The sequence below is a fragment of the Notolabrus celidotus genome, chromosome 14, assembly GCF_009762535.1.
Source record: "Notolabrus celidotus isolate fNotCel1 chromosome 14, fNotCel1.pri, whole genome shotgun sequence".
NCBI classification, from domain to species: domain Eukaryota; kingdom Metazoa; phylum Chordata; class Actinopteri; order Labriformes; family Labridae; genus Notolabrus; species Notolabrus celidotus.
The window spans coordinates 20,032,180-20,050,145 of NC_048285.1; the positions used below are offsets into that span (position 1 = coordinate 20,032,180).

A 17,966-nucleotide genomic window follows, 5' to 3' on the forward strand; every position below is an offset into this window, starting at 1 on the left:
CACTTTTAAGAACTTTTGGAAAGTTTCAGAAATTTTCATAATAAGTTAAAGAATTTTTGGATATTGTAAATTGAACTTTTACATAAACTTAAGGGAAGGAGGGAAACTTTTGAGGGTCAATAAAAACTTTAACAAGAAATGTCCAGCAGTATTGGACACGTGACTTAATTTGGAAATGTTCATAGGAAACTTCCAGGAAAAAAATAAATCAAATGATGGAATTCTAGCAAATTTTCAAACAAATTTTAGAAAGTATCTGGAATATTTTTTTTTTATTTCTATGTGAAATTTTGGAGAAATCTAGAGTTTTATCAGGAATATTTACTGGACTTTTCAATTTAAATTTTGCGGAACTTTCCTGTGACACCTTTGTGAATTTCCAGAAACTTTTACAATCTTTGGAAAATTGTATAAAGAACCTAGTAAAAAGTTGGCGTTTTCATGTAAGGTGATGTGTTACATAATGTCTATTTTAAAATAAGTTTTTTTTTTTAAACTTTTGTACATACCTGCTGTTAAGACAAATACAATCTTGAAATCAGTATGTAAAAAAGACTGGGAAATCAGTAAGGAGCTGGAAAACAAGTGGCACGTTCAGATTTGAATCTAGTACTGTCGGGCTGAAACCTCATATCTCCAAAACTACAGCTTTTCAGGAAATGAAAAAAAATAACAAATTCTTTAAAATAACAAACGCTGAACAGGATTCAGTCACAAGCTCTTTTTAATGCTTTTCATTGGACGAAATAATATAACACCCACTGACAGGCATTACGGTTGACAGGTGAAAAAGGATATGAGGAGCTGTGAGGTTTCTGCAGGACAGCAGTGTAACTGTTTTTGTTGAATGTTTTCCAAAATCTTTTTCACATGGTGTATAGTGGGATTTGTGAGATGCTGAAGCACCACTTTGTAGATGTGGAAAATAAATATTTCTTGAGGTTCATGTGTAGTTTAGGACTTATCCTTTCCTGTGCTCATCTTGACCTTTCTTTGAATCCACTGACATCTTCATGTATTTGTAAATGCAATAATAAATTTGTCAAGAGCAGAACTGTGTCAAAGAAATTGTACAAAACTTTTAAAAGAAGCCAACAGCACAGAGAGGGTAAGGTAGACGCACTTTATTCCTAAAACAGAAGCTGCACCATCAGTAGCGGCACACAATTATATGTACACATATACACACACAATTACCTAAATCTGTTATATAAAATATATAATCTGACAATGTACCTTTTAATTCCTCTTCAGAGCTCATTGAGTAACTGTGCGAGAGACTCTGGAGCCAAAGCAGACAGAGAGGTAAGTCTCATCCACTCGTCAGGTGGGACGCAAATGCCCAGGCCAGCTTTTACTTCATTTTTACAGCGTGGCAATAGAAAGGTCTGTACCCTTTGAAAAAATAATATTCTAAAAGCAATCTACAGCAAATTCACTCGAACAGGTTTGTTCCGTGTTGTAATCGAGAAATTACACTTTAAACCAATTCCTTTACAGTGAGATGTACACACCCTCTAGGATTTAATATATAAAAGATATTATGCATTAAAAATTCCACATTTAAAAACTTACAATAAATAATATATGCAGGCATTTCATTAAGATAAAATTTTTAAAGATTGCAATCTACAGTCATTAAAAAGACATTTTATTCTCCTTTATGAAACGTCCCTTGATCTTCCAAAGTGGATTCTTGGCATCTGTTTGATTGATTGGTTGATTGGAGACTTCCAGTCAGTCAGTCAGTGTTGTGTGAGATACACCAGGGAGGAGGAGGAGGAGGAGGAGGAGGAGGGGGAAGGGATGCTTCCTCCACAATTGCCCTGATGGAGTGTGAGGTCCTTTTGAGTGTCAGGGATTCTCCGTTTGAATCCCACGTTTCATCCGTTTAAACCTCCTCTAGTTGATCCGGTGAGAGTTCAGAGCATGTTCATGATAAAGTTGTACATCTGTGTGAGCACCACGAAGTGAACAGGCAGACAGGAGCGACGGTCCTGGGTTGCAGGGTCGCACGTCAGCCAGGAGAGGGCGTTGTACTGCTCCAGAACGAATCTGTCACATGGAGGGAAGACAGCACTGTTAGGAAAAGCCCAAAGTCCAATGTGCTTTCATACACAGCAGACTTTTAAAACTCTGCTTACCTGAGCACATCAGAGGTGTGGTTAGAGTCCAGCGGGTGGGAGTGTTTACTGTGCAGGAGCTCGTCTGATTGGACAGAAGACACGTGGAGGTGCAGAGAGGCCTGGGGAAAAGGAGATACAAAATGATGTCAGCATCACCTCCTGGGAGAGTGAACAAGTTCTTTTCAAAGGCACAAACCAGAACTAGAGCAACTCTACCACTTTTAGTCTTGCCACTACTGCAGAAGGAAGAGTTTAAAGTCTGCATCTTTTTTTATTTTTAATAATACAAATCTTGGAAAAATGTGTGATTTTGAGCAGTTGATCTTGCCTTACTAATAATGCACTTAAATCTTTAAGAAAAAGACAACTTATAAACTGTGTAACTGAGAAAAAAATGGTAGTAATTGAATGTGACTGACTCCAAGAAGGTGGTTAAACATAAAGTTTCTATTGCAGAAATACCTTGAGGAATAGTGGGCACTGGTTCTGAGCCTGAGGACAGGCTGACCAGAACCAGTCGGGCAGTGGTCCAGCCTTGGCCGTGGAGACAAAATAGCCCAAAGCCATCGGCTGCTGTAGGATGTTGAGAGCCTCCTCATGGGACTCCATGCGGTCTGCACCCTGACCCTGCAAGACAACAGAGAGGATCAGTGAAGGGATGAGGAAGACTCATTTTCAACAGCATGAATGAAGTCTTTTTGTTCTTAATTAACTTGTTAAAGCACCAGTATGAGTTAACATATTTAGAGCCTGCTTTTATTGCCTGATTTACTGGCGACTTAATATGATAACATGACGTCAGAATGAGCAAAACATTTATTGTAAGAGCAACTCGAGACAAATTTGAGTGTATCTTAATTCAGTGAACTTCATATTTCTCTTAAATTTGAGCTTCATCTACAAGCAAAATTTCCTTCTTTACATTGTCCTCCCAGATCAAAACTTTAGAGATGTTTATCTCAGTATACAAGTTAATTGAAGCAATGGAATGACACAACTTTTCCAATAATTGAAGGTGACATTTAAAAAACTGCACATGAAGTCAGGAGAAGAAAAGTCACAGTGGGCAAGCGTAACCACAAATAATCAGTTTATAAGTTCTGTAGAGCTCAAAAGGTGACCCACCTTGCTTCCGTCTCCCCCCTGGTGATAGTGAGAACCAGGAGAGTGAACCGGAGAGGTCGTAGGTGAGTTTGGCAGGATGTTGATGAGGTCTGGATCCACCATGTCGTTGTCAAACAGGTCAAAGATACCCATTCCATCAGACCCGTCTGCAGAGGAAAAAGAGAGGACACAGAAGGCTCAGGATTTGACAGATCACCAGCATGTGTGCAACATTGAAGGGATGACACATCAGCAGCAGGACGCACCATTTATGGGGTTGAAGTTGATGTCAATTGGCTCTGTAGTGTTGGTGTTGACCTGCACCATGGCTGAGGTGGGGAACACGAGGATGTGCGTGCAGGATGTGTCCTGAGGTGTGCTCAGCTGCGACGTCTGCATGTTGAGCGTGGTGCTGCGACCGAACACAGAGCCTGTCGACACTGAGTCTGCAAAGATAAGACAGAGGGGGGAGATGGTAAGATCTAAAAAAAAACTTGCAAGTATTTTGAATCAATCTAAATAACCTCAGTCTCTTTTACCTGGCATGATGACAAAGGAACCCTGAGGCTCCATGGCAACCAGACAGGCGCTGAGGATGCTGGGAGTGTCGGCGGCTGAGATGCCACACAACCTACACGTCTCCTTCAGACGTTTACTGAGGGACTGCAAGTTCCTCCTGCTCAGCAGAATACTCCAGTCTGTGGGAGGGCAGGATGAAAGAACATTAGTGTGTGTTCATCTTTTCTCATGTTCTGCAAATAATGCAGACGCTGGTGTGTGCGTGTGTGTGTGTGTACCTCTCAGCTCGCCATGGCCCATTCTACCAAGCCGCCCGATGACCACCCTCCATGGCAGTGATGTCACCTGCACCAGGCCGAGACACCACTCCCACAGTTTCTGCAAACCCACCCGCCTCGCTGAGCCCTTTTTCCTGCGAGCCCTGTGACAACACACAAAGTTTAGATAAAACACACTGATCCATCACTCAAACAAACTAATGCATGATATCATAACAGCATTTAAGTTTCGTACCTGTTTGGAACATCGATGCTAATGATGCAGGTCTCTAGCAGCTCTCCGTGCTGGTCAGTGCAGGACGCCAGCAGCCAGCGCTGGTCATGTGACAGACAGTAGCCCACAAACAGAACGTTGTATTTCTGAGATGCCTCGCCAAACGTCTCCCCCAGCTCCGTCTGTTTGTCTTTCACAGGAGCCAGGATGAAGGGCGGCGTGTACAGTCGCAGACACTCAGGTCTCTGCATGGAGGGAAAAGTCGTTAGTTTGTACGAGGGAAGGAAAAAACACACCACAGTCTGACTCTATTCATTCATGTGTAACCAGACTGGCTGTTACCTCTGGGTTCTTCAGTGCCATGTCAATGGCGAGACCAGGACCAAAGCCCGTCAGAGCCTTGAAGTTGGTGGAGTTGGGCAGAGGTCGACGACACTGAGTGAACACAGAGAAGGCCAGCGACTTGAGGTGCTGGCCATAGAGGTGACGCTCCCCGCTGTGGACCGGCTGCAGGAGGTACTGACAGGGGACGATCTGAAGAGATGATACAGAAAAAGGATCTTTAAACAGGATCATGGTACTGATTAATTTGCTGTTGCACGATTAACAGTATTTGCTGGGATCAAATTGGGAAATCTGTTGATCTAAATCTGCTTTGTCTTGGTAGAAAAACATCCTGGGATAAGTCCTTTTTAAAATTATTCCAAAGTTAATTGGAAGGTTTGCCTTTCTTTTTCATGAAAGAAAAATGGCATCAAAGCAAATCAAAGTAATTTTTTTAAGAATAGGTCCCTGCATGGTGGCGAAACACCTAGGAATGCTTTAAAACAAACTGCCAGAATTTAATAAACCAGTTTTAGATTGGGTGTTGAGTTACTCAATAAACAAACAGTATTGCTATAAACACACTCAAAGAAACATTTCAATCTTGCTGCTTTTATGACTCTTAAATATTAAGTGTAGTTACATCTTACAGTATGCACCTTCCTCTAATTTTGGTGGTATCAAATATTGAAGCAGTCTTATGATACTGTAAGTATAAGGATTTAAAACCTGCTTCTTCTAATACTGGCCACATTAGCACCATTCACACCCTGTTTTAAAATCCCCTCTGACATGTTGATGCAACCTTGTGTCACTACGTCACCTCTATTAGTGTCAGCTAATGAGTCCCCTGCTCTTCCTCACCTCCCTTTGTGCCTGCTGCTTACCTGCTCTGTTCTAAAGAAGCTAACAAGGAGATCATCACACTGCTTGTGTTTCCTGAAACACCTGCGTGATTGTTATTATACGTCTAATAATCCTGTGACAGCTTAATTATCTTTAATCACACTCTATTATGATAGAAAAGAAACTGTTTCCTCGGCCTGTACCTGCACTGAGACAGCATTTCGAATACGAGCAGGCAGGAACTGCAGCATCTCCATGTAGCAGCGCAGGAGACCCAGGGTGTAGGCGCTGGAGTGGACTTCTCGGTCTGCGTCTTCGTAGCTGAAGGGGTCGACGATGTAAACCACGATGGCGGGCGGGTATGACACAGCGTGAGACTCTCCGTCTGTAGGCTTCCCCACTTTGTCCCTCTCCATTGTGCTGTTGAGGAAAAGCAGAAACATGTAACATCTTTTTAAAAACGGAACAAACATATATGACCTCTCTGTGTTGTTACTTTATCGTACCTCTCTGGTGCCTCCGTTGGCGCCTGAGGCTGGTTAGCAGACGGTCCATTCTCTGCTGCATTCTGCGGGTTTAGCTGTGGTCCGTTCTGAGGCGTGTTCCCCTGCAAACCTGCAGTCCCGAAAGGCGAGTAGGAGCTCGGCTTGGCCAATCCACCAATAGACTGTTGGCCTGAGGTGGAGGAAGAGGTGGAGGACGGGGGAGGAGGGGTGCTGTTGACTTGGGCAGAGCTGGTGCTGGAGCTGGTAGTGTTAGTGCTCTGGGGTCCTGAGGAGTTGCTGGAAGAGCTGGAGGTCTGGTAGGAGGCGGCGGAGGCCACAAAGGGGCTGCGCTGGGACAACAGAGAGCTATCCAAAGACTGCTCGGACAGGTACGGAGCTGAAAGGTGAAAAGAGAATTATCAGATTCTGCTTCTTCATAACATCAAATGTTCTATCTTTTTTTAAGATCAGGGAGTAGAAATGTACCTAGATCATAGCGGCACACTTGTGCAAAGAGTTTGAGCTTGTTAAAGGCTTCATTGTTCGCGTCTCTGGCAGCCATCTTTAGGAACCAGTCGCTAAGGGGCTGCTCTGTCATGCTCCTCCCGTCTGTGGTGCCAACCTTCAATACGCCCTCTGGGTGACTCTTACAGATGGGTCTGTGTTGTCCAAGCTGGCATGCCTGTTAGGACAAAGAGAGAGAATGTGAAAATGAAAGTATGTGAATCATTTAATGAGAGCGCAGAACTGTTTTTGTCAGCATGTCAGAACAAGAAGGATGAATTTTACTCCACGCGGTGCGTACCTCATATATAGCACTCAGATCTTTGAAGAAGGTCTTCGCCCGGCTGAGCAGAGCTTCATTTTCTGGGCAGATCACGACATAACCGACATCTCTCTGCGAGCCGAAAGGATCCAGGAGAAGCTTTTCCCAGTAGGGCAACCCGAAAGGAGACAGCACCACAAAGTCGTACTCATAACCCACTAAAAACGTGGGGATGGGCAGAGGCTCAGGGGACTCATCGGTACCTGTAGTGACGGGAAGAGGAAGTTTATTTTGTTGTTTTTGAAGTGATATAGCGGCACAATACTTCAACACTGATCTCTTGGTAGAGACTCTGATTTGGTGCCAAACATTTTCCACATACCATATGATCCCCTCCCAGCCATCTTGTGGAACTGCTGCCAGGTGAGCGGTCCCTGAACGCCCCACGAGCGTACACTCCTCTTCTTCTGAATGGTGTCCTGCAGCACAGGCTGGAGAGACAACAACACCCGCAGGACGTCCTGAGAGAACAGCTTGTTCATGTCTGCTGCTACAAGAGGACAAAAACAGAGAGAAGGAATCCTTCAGTGAGCCGTATGTGAAGTAAGGGATGAAAGAGGGATGATTATGCTGGTATGAAGTAGAAATAGTGATTAAAAAGTACATACATTTACATTTGGGCCACTGATGAAGACAGGTGCTTTTCACTAGTGTTTCATCCACTTTGCCTCCTGACATATTGTCCATGAACTGCCTGCCGTGCTCCAGTGCCATGTAGCAGTCATTGTAACAGTCTCTCTCCTCCACCCTCAGAAAAGAGCTGGGCGCTGAGCTCAGCTTGGGGTACTCCACGCCTGCCATCGGAGCAAAAGGGTTGGTGCACTGGTCCTGCAGCAACAAGATCAGCTCATCCGGAGGTTTCTCCACCAAGCAGCCCGCTTTGTGTGAAGCCCGCAGCTCCTCGAAACACCGCTCCGTGTCCCGGCTGGAGTCCGAGCCCCGTCCCACCACGTCCAGCTCGTCCTCCAGGAACAGCCCGGCCGATTGGCCGAAGCGCCGGTTGGTGACTGCACTGAAGCCGCAGGTGCAGGGGTACTGTGCCTCGCCGTTATCCTTGAGGTACACGCCCACGTCTGCTCCTCTGATGTTCATGTTGCATACGCACACACAGCAGCTGTCAAAGTTGCAGTCCTTGAAGAGGTTCATGACGGACTCAGAGAGGATGAGGGTGACGTAGAGGCTGTGGGCCTCGGGGATGGAGGGGACGGTGGCCGGCTCAACAGAGCTCAGCGGTCGACAGGTGGAGGGGGTGGAGGCAGGGGAGTAAAGGTCGGAGTTGTCGTATTTGAGCGAGCCCTGGACACTGGAGGGGCCGCGGGGCGTCCGTGGAGTGCGTGGGGTGCGGGGTGTGGGAACGGAGAAACGAGGCGTGGCTGGGGAGGGCAGGATGCCTGTGCCACTGTTGCTGGGAGGGGCACTGCTGGACATGAAGGGGGTGTGGGTCTGAGGGGTGTAGGTCTGGCTGTAGTCTGGCTCCACACTGGGGACGTTACTGTCACAAGAAGAGGATTCAAATAAATTCAGTATTCGTGCTTCTGACAGTTTTTCTATTCAATTAAAAGTTAGAAAATATTGAAAATCTTAACATTTTCAAAAAAAGAAAATAGAAAATGCTTCATAAATGAGGAGAAACTGACAGGTCAAGGTGTAAATATGTTTTAAAAGACAGTAGGAATCAATTGAGCGAAGGAAAAATTAGGAAAAATACAAAAAAAAACCAAAAAACAGATGCTTGTAAAACCGGGACTCCCCAATTCATGTTTATTTCAAGAAGGACGTTCTATGACATAAGAGAAACACAGTCTGCTCAAACGAAGACATTAAACACTGACCCCACTGTTAATGCTCAGTGCACCCACCTGTCTTTGGTGAGCAGATTCACGTTCGTCACTGGGGGTATGAGTTCCATTTTACCCATGGTCCAGCTGGGCGTGTACACACAGTCCTCAGGCAGTTTGATAGGCAGCAGACACTGGCTGGGCAGCATCTTCAGTGGGGCGTACATGGAACAGCCGATGAAAACCTGACTTGTCTCTGGCTTGTACACGAAGGAGAAGTCCTGCAGGCAAAAAGGAGGAACATTAAAAAACACTGCTGTGGCTTCACTTTCCACTCGCTCCGCACTTCGGTAGGTGAGCAAAACGTCGTACCTTCACTTCAGATGGCTTGGGGCTGCAGAATCCCTCCTCCACCTCCATCTTGAAGTGGTTGTTGAGCTGGCTACCGTCCAACAGGGTGAGACCCGCCCCCGCTTCCAGGCTGTCCTTGCTCCCGGAGTTCATGGGGGAGTAACCCTGCTGCTCCAGGGAAGGTGGGGTGGGAAACATCTGGTGCAGGTCTACCGAGCCTACAGAAATAATGCATGATGATTCCTCTTGAAACAATGTGGTTATAAAAATTACAAAAAACACTAACTAAATCATGCCGAGGCTCCTTACTTATGCAAGACAGCGGGTCCGACGTGGCAGCTTTCACATCTTTGCAGCCAAATTTGTCGTCTGTGCCAGCTCCGGCTCTTTTGGATCCCGGCTGTACAGACACAAAAACCAAAGTTTACTTTCAATCCATCCTCTACTTCAACAGATTCTTACAGGTCTACATCGGCAGCGGCTGAACTCACCGCTAGCTCGTCTTCATCCGAATTGAAGATCTTATCGAGGTCACTGTAGGACACGGCCAAGTCATTCTCATGTATGAGGCTGGTCGAGGCGGTAGGTTTATTACCTGATGGACCCTGACCATCTGAAAAACGAATACAAGTAGAGAACACCGCGAATGAGACATCAAACCATTAAGATTATTTTTAATTAAATGTCCAACAGAGGGAGAAAACTCACCTTCTCCTGAAGATCCAGATCCGTCATCCCCCTGCATCACAATAAAACGATGACAGGATTTAATGTGAGGATCTATCAACGTATAGAATCTCAGGTAGGAAGGTGTCTGGTTTTGGCACAGTAACATTTTTTTATAACATCACTAACTAGTTTAAAGCCCAGAGGTTCCTCCCTGATAAACCCCAGGTATCAGGACCTGATTTAAACAAACATTTGTGTGGTGTGACCTGAGTCATGAACCCACCTTGTTTTTCTTGTTGCCATCCCTCTCTGCTCCAGGTTTGTCTTTTTTATCCGTGAAGCTGAACTCATCGTCCCCCTCAACAAAGGCGTACGGGTCAGGCTCCTCGCCGTGTTCTCCATCGCCGGCGGATACAAGGTGGCTGTTTCTCCGCTGGGTGTATGTCTTGATCAGCTCCTGGGACACCTTCAGGGTGTGTGTGGAGCCTGACATCAACCTGCGAGGGAAGAAAAGTGACACATGAAGACTGGCAACATTTTTGTTTTAAAGCAACTATGGCTGAGTGAATAAATACTCACTCAGTGACAGACACGACACTCTCTGTTCCTCCGCCTCCCCCAGAGTCATCTAGGATCTTATCCAAAGGTAGCTGTGGTGTCTGCAAGCTGGTAGCCTTCTTCCTGGGCAGGTTGAAATACTTCCAAGGGTTGTGGGTGCAGTCTTCGTTTGGGTTGATGGCTGAGCCGACGAAGACAGTGGGTTCTAATGTCTCGTTGTAGTTGGGAGGGAAAGGCAGAGGCAGTGGTATGTTCTCCAGCGGAGGCTCCTCCGACGAGCCCTTCTGTGGCAGCAGACAGGGCTCCACAGACGGTGGGTAGAATGGTTGGTGAATGGGCGTGGACGAGCTCTTTATGCCACCTGGAGTCATTTCGCCCTCTGCGTGATCGCAGGGGTGCGGGCTGAGAGGAGGCGGGGGCGGGGATCCTACGAGGTCGGCAGGAGGGCCGTGCGTATGTAGCGTGGGCGCTTTGGTAGGCACCGTGTCAACGTGGTGCAGGCTGGGATACGAACCCTCCTCCTGCGTTCTCAGACAAAGCCTCTGGGTCTGCGGCTCCAGGGACTGCTCCTCGCTGACAGAGTTGCGGTGGTGAAAAGGCGTCTGCGGCCTCTTCTGCTGCTTCTCCAACTTCTCCAGCTTCTCGCCCAGCTTGTGTTTGGGGGTCGGCTGAGCGGGCTGGCCTGATGAAGGCGTGTGTCCTGAGGTACTGCTGGATCGCTGCTTCTGGTTCTTATGTCTAAGGGGTAAAAAAAACAAAAACGTATTGGACACTTCCTTTTCAAAACTTTAACAGACAAAGTCACATGTGAATCAGTCTTTTCAACATACCTTACGCAGTTACAGTGAGACCGGTTAGTCGGCTCCACAAAATCCCAAAGCCCAGTTTTATCTGGCTCTTCCTCACAAGTGCCGTTGGTCAATGTAGTAAATTTCCTCCTATCAAAACGAGGAAAGAGGGACATTTTGTAAGCAAAGAGACACTTCTTTGACCAGCTATGCTACTCAAACAGCGGAGGCGACACTGGACTTACTTATGCCCTGTACGGTTGATGTTATACTCCTGCCACACAGACTCCACCATCTGCCCGGCTAGCCTGCGTGGGATCTTGCCTCCATGAAGAGTGTTGTTAGCACTACAGCCATCGGATGCAGAGGACAACTTGAGCCACCTCTGAGCAGGTTGATAATCTATGGAAGAGAAGCGAAGACGGATAAAAAGAGTCACAGAATGAAACAAAATGAATCAGCATGTGATATTTCTGTGTTCAGCTTCAAGTCTCACCAGTCTGAGCCTCCTCTGGTGATGTGGGAGGAGTCAGAGTGACAGAGGACATGGCAGGGTCTCTGTGAGCAGCCTGACCCTGCTGAGCGCCACACAGGCTTCCTGAGGTGTTAGTGGCGCCCTGAGGGACCACGGCGGGGAGGTCGGACAGGGGGAGCAGCACTAGGCAGGAAGGGTAAACCATCCTTACTCCCGCTGCAGCAAAAAAAACACACGCTTTATTTCAACATGTTCGAAAGGGCACAGAAAACATTTGTTTGCAAAAAAAGCAGTAAGTTCCAAAGATGTATAATTTATGTCCTTCATTTAGGTTCAATCGATGACGTTTTTCAAAACAAGCTTTCATCTTTAATTGTGTTTGAATCCTCAGTCTGTTTTCATAACTGTTGGTTGTAGAATCAAATAAAGAATGATTCACTAAGGGAGGCAAAATTAACATTTTCTGACATTCCCACAGCCTCTATTTAAATAAAGGATAATAATAGTAACAGTAATAAGATGCAGTGTAATTTTTTTAAATACATCTTCTGACATCACCAAAATTGAATCAGTTTCTTACACTTTTTTTGGACATTCTCACTCAAGAAAATAGAGCGCATTACTAAACTTACCGACAAGGACCTCTACAGCTGCCAGGGAGTCGTCCTCCCAGTCCGTATCCTCCATCTTGTCCTCCTGTACCTCCTTAGGATTGGGGCTGATGGGATAAAACTGCCTCCACTCTTCTATGAGCTTCTGAGTGGGGTGGTCTGACATCTTAAAAGCCTGACCGGTGAGGGTCCCATTCAGACCGTACGGGCTCAAGATAACTGGAGGGTAGAGGAGGAAAAACAAAGGCATATTTAGAATGACACCCTGAGCAATGTTAGAAAAAAAACACATCCACATTTAAATGTATGATTCAAATATTGCGCATTGGCTCGCGTGTCCATACCTTGCAAGGGGCTGGAGCTCTGTTGGGTGAGACTGAGATGCTCCTCACTCAGGCGCTGGAGAGGCTGATGTTGCGCGATCTCCACGCTCGTGCACACGTTGCTGTCGCCGTGTACGAAGAAGGTGAACGCGCAAGATAGGTGCTCACTGAAAGAGGAGTAAAAGAGACACACAAGCAGAAGCAGGTTGAGCCCATCATTAAAAATAAGAATAAACACACATCATACAGTATCCAAAAGCTACATTCCTGCAGGCTATTTAAGTTACCAGTGCACTCTTGATTGTTTATTGTTATGGGCTGACTCAACGGGAGAAAAAAAGAAAGGTGGAGTCTAAGGGAAATGTAGGGTTTGTATTTTTGGCACAGCATTTGATGCATATCACGTTTCCAGGTGATAACTGTTGCTCACGCTGATAATGAATGAGACAGAAGGCTGTAAAGTCTGATGCTGCACATAACACACGCTCTGTTTTAAAGCTGCAACCTCCTCCCAACACAGAGTCCAAAATACCCACTTGAGATTATTATAGTCCTCAAATGTTAAAACAATATCCTGATTTATTCCCTAACTACTTCTGGAAGGCCAGGCGGCTAAATGCACTAAAATAGTCCTTGTTGACTTGGTTGCTGTAAAACCACAGTGCACACTCAGCATTTTCCAAAAGACTGCCCTGTTTACCAGCCAGAGAGGGCAGGCGACAGCCAGGCTGCCAGACGCTTCTGTTAGAGGTGCTGCGCTTATGCCTCTTACACACACTTATACACTTGTAGACATCTTTATGGAAAAAACAGAAGCTGAACACCAGAGAGCAAGAAATCACCTCCTGCTCCATGCGACGACTCTGTTATGGAAGCGGCTTTAGCTCTCTGAAAGCACTGACAGCGCTGCCAGAGGGAGCGGAGCCAGAAGGGGTTGTGCATCAAAAACAAGTCGGCCAAAAGAGCAAAGGCTCAAATTAGCCTGTTAGGGAACTCCGGGAGACACCAGCCCACTTCATGAGCGCATGTCGCCCACCTATATATGCAGAGGTAAGGGAATACAGCTGTGCAGGAGCCAGGCGGTTACTTAGATGCTGCCGGTTCAGCAACAACAACACCACCACCACAGATCTAACTTAAAGTTGAGAAAGCTGTAGATTAGGACACTAAATGTTACCATAGAGGTATTCCTCCGTTTCCCACTTCAAACTAAACTGATGTAGAAGTTACACAACATTCTCTGAGACGTCTTTTTCATGCTTGTTATGTGTGAAACCGGTTCAAAATGTGCCATCCTGATGATGCAATTAGAAAAATGTAATAATCCTGTGACACTTCATCACATTATTACTTCTGATTCAATTCCAGGAATCAGATCGTTTTCTCTGAGAACTGCAGGATGACTCAGAACAACATGGATTAAAGTGGAAATGCTGTATTACAGTGAATTACAACCAGTTCTACAAGTGAAGAATGACAAACGACATCAGCGACACAGTAACACAGCTTAAAGAAGCCTTCTCTTTGTTGCTGTTTTCTAATGAAGAAGCTGCTTCCTACTCACAGTAACATCACATCACAGTTGGAACAATACATCAGCAAGGACCGTTTCCCCAGCAGAATCCCAAATGGGAATTTGAACAATTAGTGGCTGTACGAGAGCAGGAAGTGTTATGGGAAGTTTGAAGTGAAACTTTAAACAGCATGAACATCTGCCCACCGCCACAGCAGCAATCATATTCACAACACTCATCTGAACATCGCGTTTACCTCTAAATCTGCCTCTGCCATGTTGTAGATTTCAAACAACACTTCAATACTGACAAATGTTCAGCCTCCAAGCACAACACTCCACATCTCTGTGTTTATCTACAACAACTGTGCTGCTGCTGCTCCTGTGTTGAAACAAAGTGCCCCGAGGTACATATAAGCTGGTTCTTTAAAGTTGATTCACTGCTGTGGTGAAAAGTTAACAGCTGGAATATTTTTGGCCCGAATGTAGCGAACCATCTCTCTTTCCTGGCTTTCACTTTTGGTTTAATCTTTCCTCCCCTGAAAGGATTTTATAATGAAACATCTGCAGGAAGTGTTAGGTTCATTCACAGAAGCTGACAATAGAACAATAAGCGTGGTGAGTGAAAACGTTTGTCTGCTTCAAAAAGAAATCCAGAGGACGAGACAGCAGCAGTTTGCAGCACGCACACAATGCTGCGACCACACAACAGGTAGCTCTCACTCATTCAAGCAGAACTGAATGAAACTTCAGACTTGAGATTTCAGTGTGTTTTGTGCGTTACGGCAGGACGTACCTTTTATTTATGGTCTTCTCTTCCTTCTGGTATGGCTTGACGAACCACTTGCCGATGCGAACGAAGCCACGGTTCATGAGACAGCGCTCCAGCAGGTTGTGGATGGCCTTGAAGAGGAGCGTCCGACACTCGTAGGACAGGCCGCTCTCCCACTCGCCATCCTCCTCGCCTGAAACAGGGCAGATGAATTAAACCATGTAGTTCATCATGCCTATAAACTGTGCCGTGTGTAATAACATTCATATTAACGGTCACTTTTTGTCAAAATTATCAGAAAAATAAAAGATTCAGACCTTTAACGGCCAACAGTAGTGTTAGAAATTCACCACATTGTTTACAGTGAGCTGGTTTTGTGACAAGCTCTGAATTTCTCCTGTAAGAGGGGCACATTGTGAGCCTTGTCAACAATGTTTTCATTAATGATTAATTCAATGTAGGCTTCCAACTCTGAGCTAAACTTGGCAGCTTTCTTAGTAGATCTGCACTTGTGAAAAACTTTGTCTCTCTGCCTCTGCATCAACTCATCTGTGTTGCCCTCACATAACACTTGACCCTCCTTGAGACGGGAGACAGAAGTGTCACATCCCACAAGAAGGAAAAAAAAATGCCACATCTATCACTTCATTACTTCTTCACTAGCAGACTTCTTTTCTGAACGTTAAGACTGTCAGATGAGTTCTTGCTCTCTTGCTACCAAACAGTGTAGTGCCTTGGTGGCTGAGAGCCAACGGATTCCTCAAGGCCTTAGAGACTTAAAAAGACTTGTTAGCCACAATTGAGTTTGGTTATCACAACATATTATCATCAGACTTTAGATTATTAAAACTGCATTAGAGCTTTTTGCCACAGTTCACAGCTGCTGGCAGTGTGATCAAACACTAAACAAGTTGAGACACGACTTGTGTTTCCACAAATGAGTCAGTTTCACCTGCAACTTTCTGTCAATTCAACAGCTCTAAAAAGAGTCTGTTAATAAAAAATGCCACAAACTTGAATGTGTTGACATCTGTAACGGTTGTGCATATTGCAAAGTGCTTGACTAATTGTTCTGCACATCTAATGAAGGGATGCTGTGCCATCGTAGTTGCTGTTAACACCAAGTAACCAGACAGGTGATCAATGCAACCGATCCTTATCCACAAGTCCTCACTTTCAGCCTTCATGTTGCTCCCACTTACTTGAAAGCTCATTGTGGATGAGCTCTGCAAAACTGGGGTCGTCGCCCCACCAGAAAAGCCAGAGCTCCCTACGACCCGGGGTGTGGTGCCTTCTCCACACACTCAGCACATCTGCCGCCAAGCATCGGCTGAAACTACACAAGATGGGGTCCTCCTCGGTCACCGGGAAAAGGATGGGCGAAGATGTGGGCCCTTGCCACACAAAACGCCTCCATTTGATTCCAGTCAAATCAGCCTGAAATGCAGAAAAAACAAGGTAAGAATTAACACATTAACACTCATAACTCAGTGAGGGGTTTTTCTTCCTCCACATACAAAAACACAGCAATGTGAAGCTGGAAGCTGCTTGTCTGATCATATAGAAAATCACTTTATATGCAGGAAGTTTGAGGAAGATTGTGTGTCATGAAAGTTGAGCAACACTTTAACACATGTGACACCACAAGCATGACTGAAAACACAACTTTTGCCCACTAATATACATAGCAGTTATTATCAAGTAGTGATGCAGCACTGCTAGTTACTCTAAAATCAGGGTAGATAATTCAAGTTATTACAGCAACTCTATGACTTAACTTAAGGTAAGCATATGTGTATTATTAATTAGTGTAGTGTCACTTTAATGTGAGAAAATGAACATGGTTGGCATGTTTGTAATCACTCCCCTGACCTGTTACTGTCGTATTACTAAAATGAAAGTTAATCACATATCCCTGCTACTAATGCAGTGTAATGACGCGATCATGACATATTTATGAGCAATAGTTTAATATACCAGGCCTGCAGTGTGTGCTGTCTCTATTATGAAAGTTAGCTTGATCACGATTTTGCAAGTTGCAGGCCCGATGCCTTCACGCCAGTCTGCAACTGACGTTACAAAGCTTGTTGCCTGATTAGCCAAAATGGCTTTCTGGCCTCTCAGTATGAGTGCTAACTTGCTAGCTAGCGCAGGGAGAGCAGAGTCTTACCAGGCAGAAGAGGTTGGAGTGGCAATCCTCCAAACTGGCCCCGTTTGGTACAAAGCACGAACTCATCCTTTCACTGCGTGGTTGTAGCGTTTAAGTCCATTGTCTCAATCACCAACGTGGGGCAAGAGCTGATCTTCTTCTCGATGTTCAGTTGTAATTATCCCGTTAAAGCGCTGACCAACTTGCTACAGCTAGCAGCGGCTAGTCAACCAGACAACTTCTACCCGGTGCTAGCCACCACTACTAGCCTGGTGGCTAAGCTAATGTTAGACAGGCAGTCAGATAAACTGTAAAGCGTCCAGCTATTCGATTCATCAATCCTATTTGAAACGTATTGTCTGTTCTGGTTAGCCGCAGGGTTGCTACTACACTAACCTTAACATGAAATAATCTATGTTAACATGATCTGGACAGACTACCATTCAATCAAACAAAAGAAAAGTTGTATGCGCAATAAAAAACACGGGCTCGAAAACTACAAAACTTCACCTCAAAAGCTTAGTCCCCGGTGTGCTAATGCTAATACAAGCTAGCTGATCTGAAACAATTTCAAAGCAAAGGAACTCTCCCCTCCCCCTGATCTCTCCTAGCCTGCTAGCACAAAAGCTAACATACCAGAGCTCCAACGGTTAGCTTGCTAGCTAAATAAAACAATTAGCTTCACCGCCCTCCTTTTCACTAAAACCATCACAGATCTCCGTCATACTAAAACTACTCTTAAAACAGACGAAATGCCAAAAATAGCGAGACTACTCATCGGCTACTTTTCTCAGCCAGATCCATGGGTCCTGCAGATTTCCATTATTTCAGTTCATGGATTGAATTCTTTAATGGCGGCCAGGAGGACAACTCTGCCTCTCAACTCCTATTGGCCAATTTGCGGTAATGGGGGCGTCATCCGTCTTCAAGTAGCTCCATGACTTCACAGTTTACAAGATGAGAGCTCCAGTGCATCTGTCATACAGTCAGTGGTCACTCCTCAGTGAGGTCTGTTACTAAACATGCTTCACTGTGCAACATCTGCTGCTTTTTCACTCTTCCAAAGAGAGAAAGAGAGAAAGACAAAAATACATATTCGGGAAAATATAGATTTTTTTTTTTAAGAACACGCTCCATCTGCGCGCCGCTGAAATGTTTGTTTGGAACGTCTGGTGTTTGGTTAAAATTTGTATCAGAATCAGAATCAGCTTTATTGGCCAGGTATGCTTGAACACACAAGGAATTTGACTTTGGTAA

General features: G+C 45.2%; 1 protein-coding gene across 1 annotated transcript; it reads right to left on the reverse strand.

Annotated features, from left to right (window-relative positions):
* Positions 1-1,317: 1,317 nt before the first annotated feature.
* On the reverse strand, positions 1,318-17,586 carry med13b (mediator complex subunit 13b). The gene is made up of 30 exons (XM_034700587.1): positions 16,731-17,586; positions 15,763-15,997; positions 14,585-14,753; positions 12,297-12,442; positions 11,974-12,171; positions 11,363-11,557; positions 11,112-11,268; positions 10,909-11,016; positions 10,100-10,816; positions 9,804-10,017; positions 9,560-9,590; positions 9,343-9,464; positions 9,161-9,251; positions 8,873-9,069; positions 8,582-8,781; positions 7,331-8,214; positions 7,045-7,212; positions 6,702-6,925; positions 6,383-6,578; positions 5,918-6,293; positions 5,615-5,831; positions 4,584-4,775; positions 4,263-4,486; positions 4,028-4,170; positions 3,770-3,928; positions 3,497-3,676; positions 3,252-3,397; positions 2,589-2,753; positions 2,145-2,245; positions 1,318-2,055 (listed from the first exon to the last, which is right to left on the reverse strand). Exons 1-30 carry the CDS (start codon positions 16,794-16,796, stop codon positions 1,923-1,925), a joined length of 6,354 nt encoding a protein of 2,117 aa, XP_034556478.1. The 5' UTR covers positions 16,797-17,586; the 3' UTR covers positions 1,318-1,922.
* Between the last annotated feature and the right edge of the window lie 380 nt (positions 17,587-17,966).

Coding starts and splice junctions, on each gene's coding strand:
- med13b (XM_034700587.1), bottom strand. CDS start 16,796: ATGAGTTCGTGCTTTGTACCAAACGGGGCCAGTTTGGAGGATTGCCAC. Junction 10,018..10,099: donor AGTGTCGTGTCTGTCACTGA/GTGAGTATTTAT, acceptor CTTCCCTCGCAG/GTTGATGTCAGGCTCCACAC. Junction 3,398..3,496: donor CAACTTCAACCCCATAAATG/GTGCGTCCTGCT, acceptor TTTCCTCTGCAG/ACGGGTCTGATGGAATGGGT.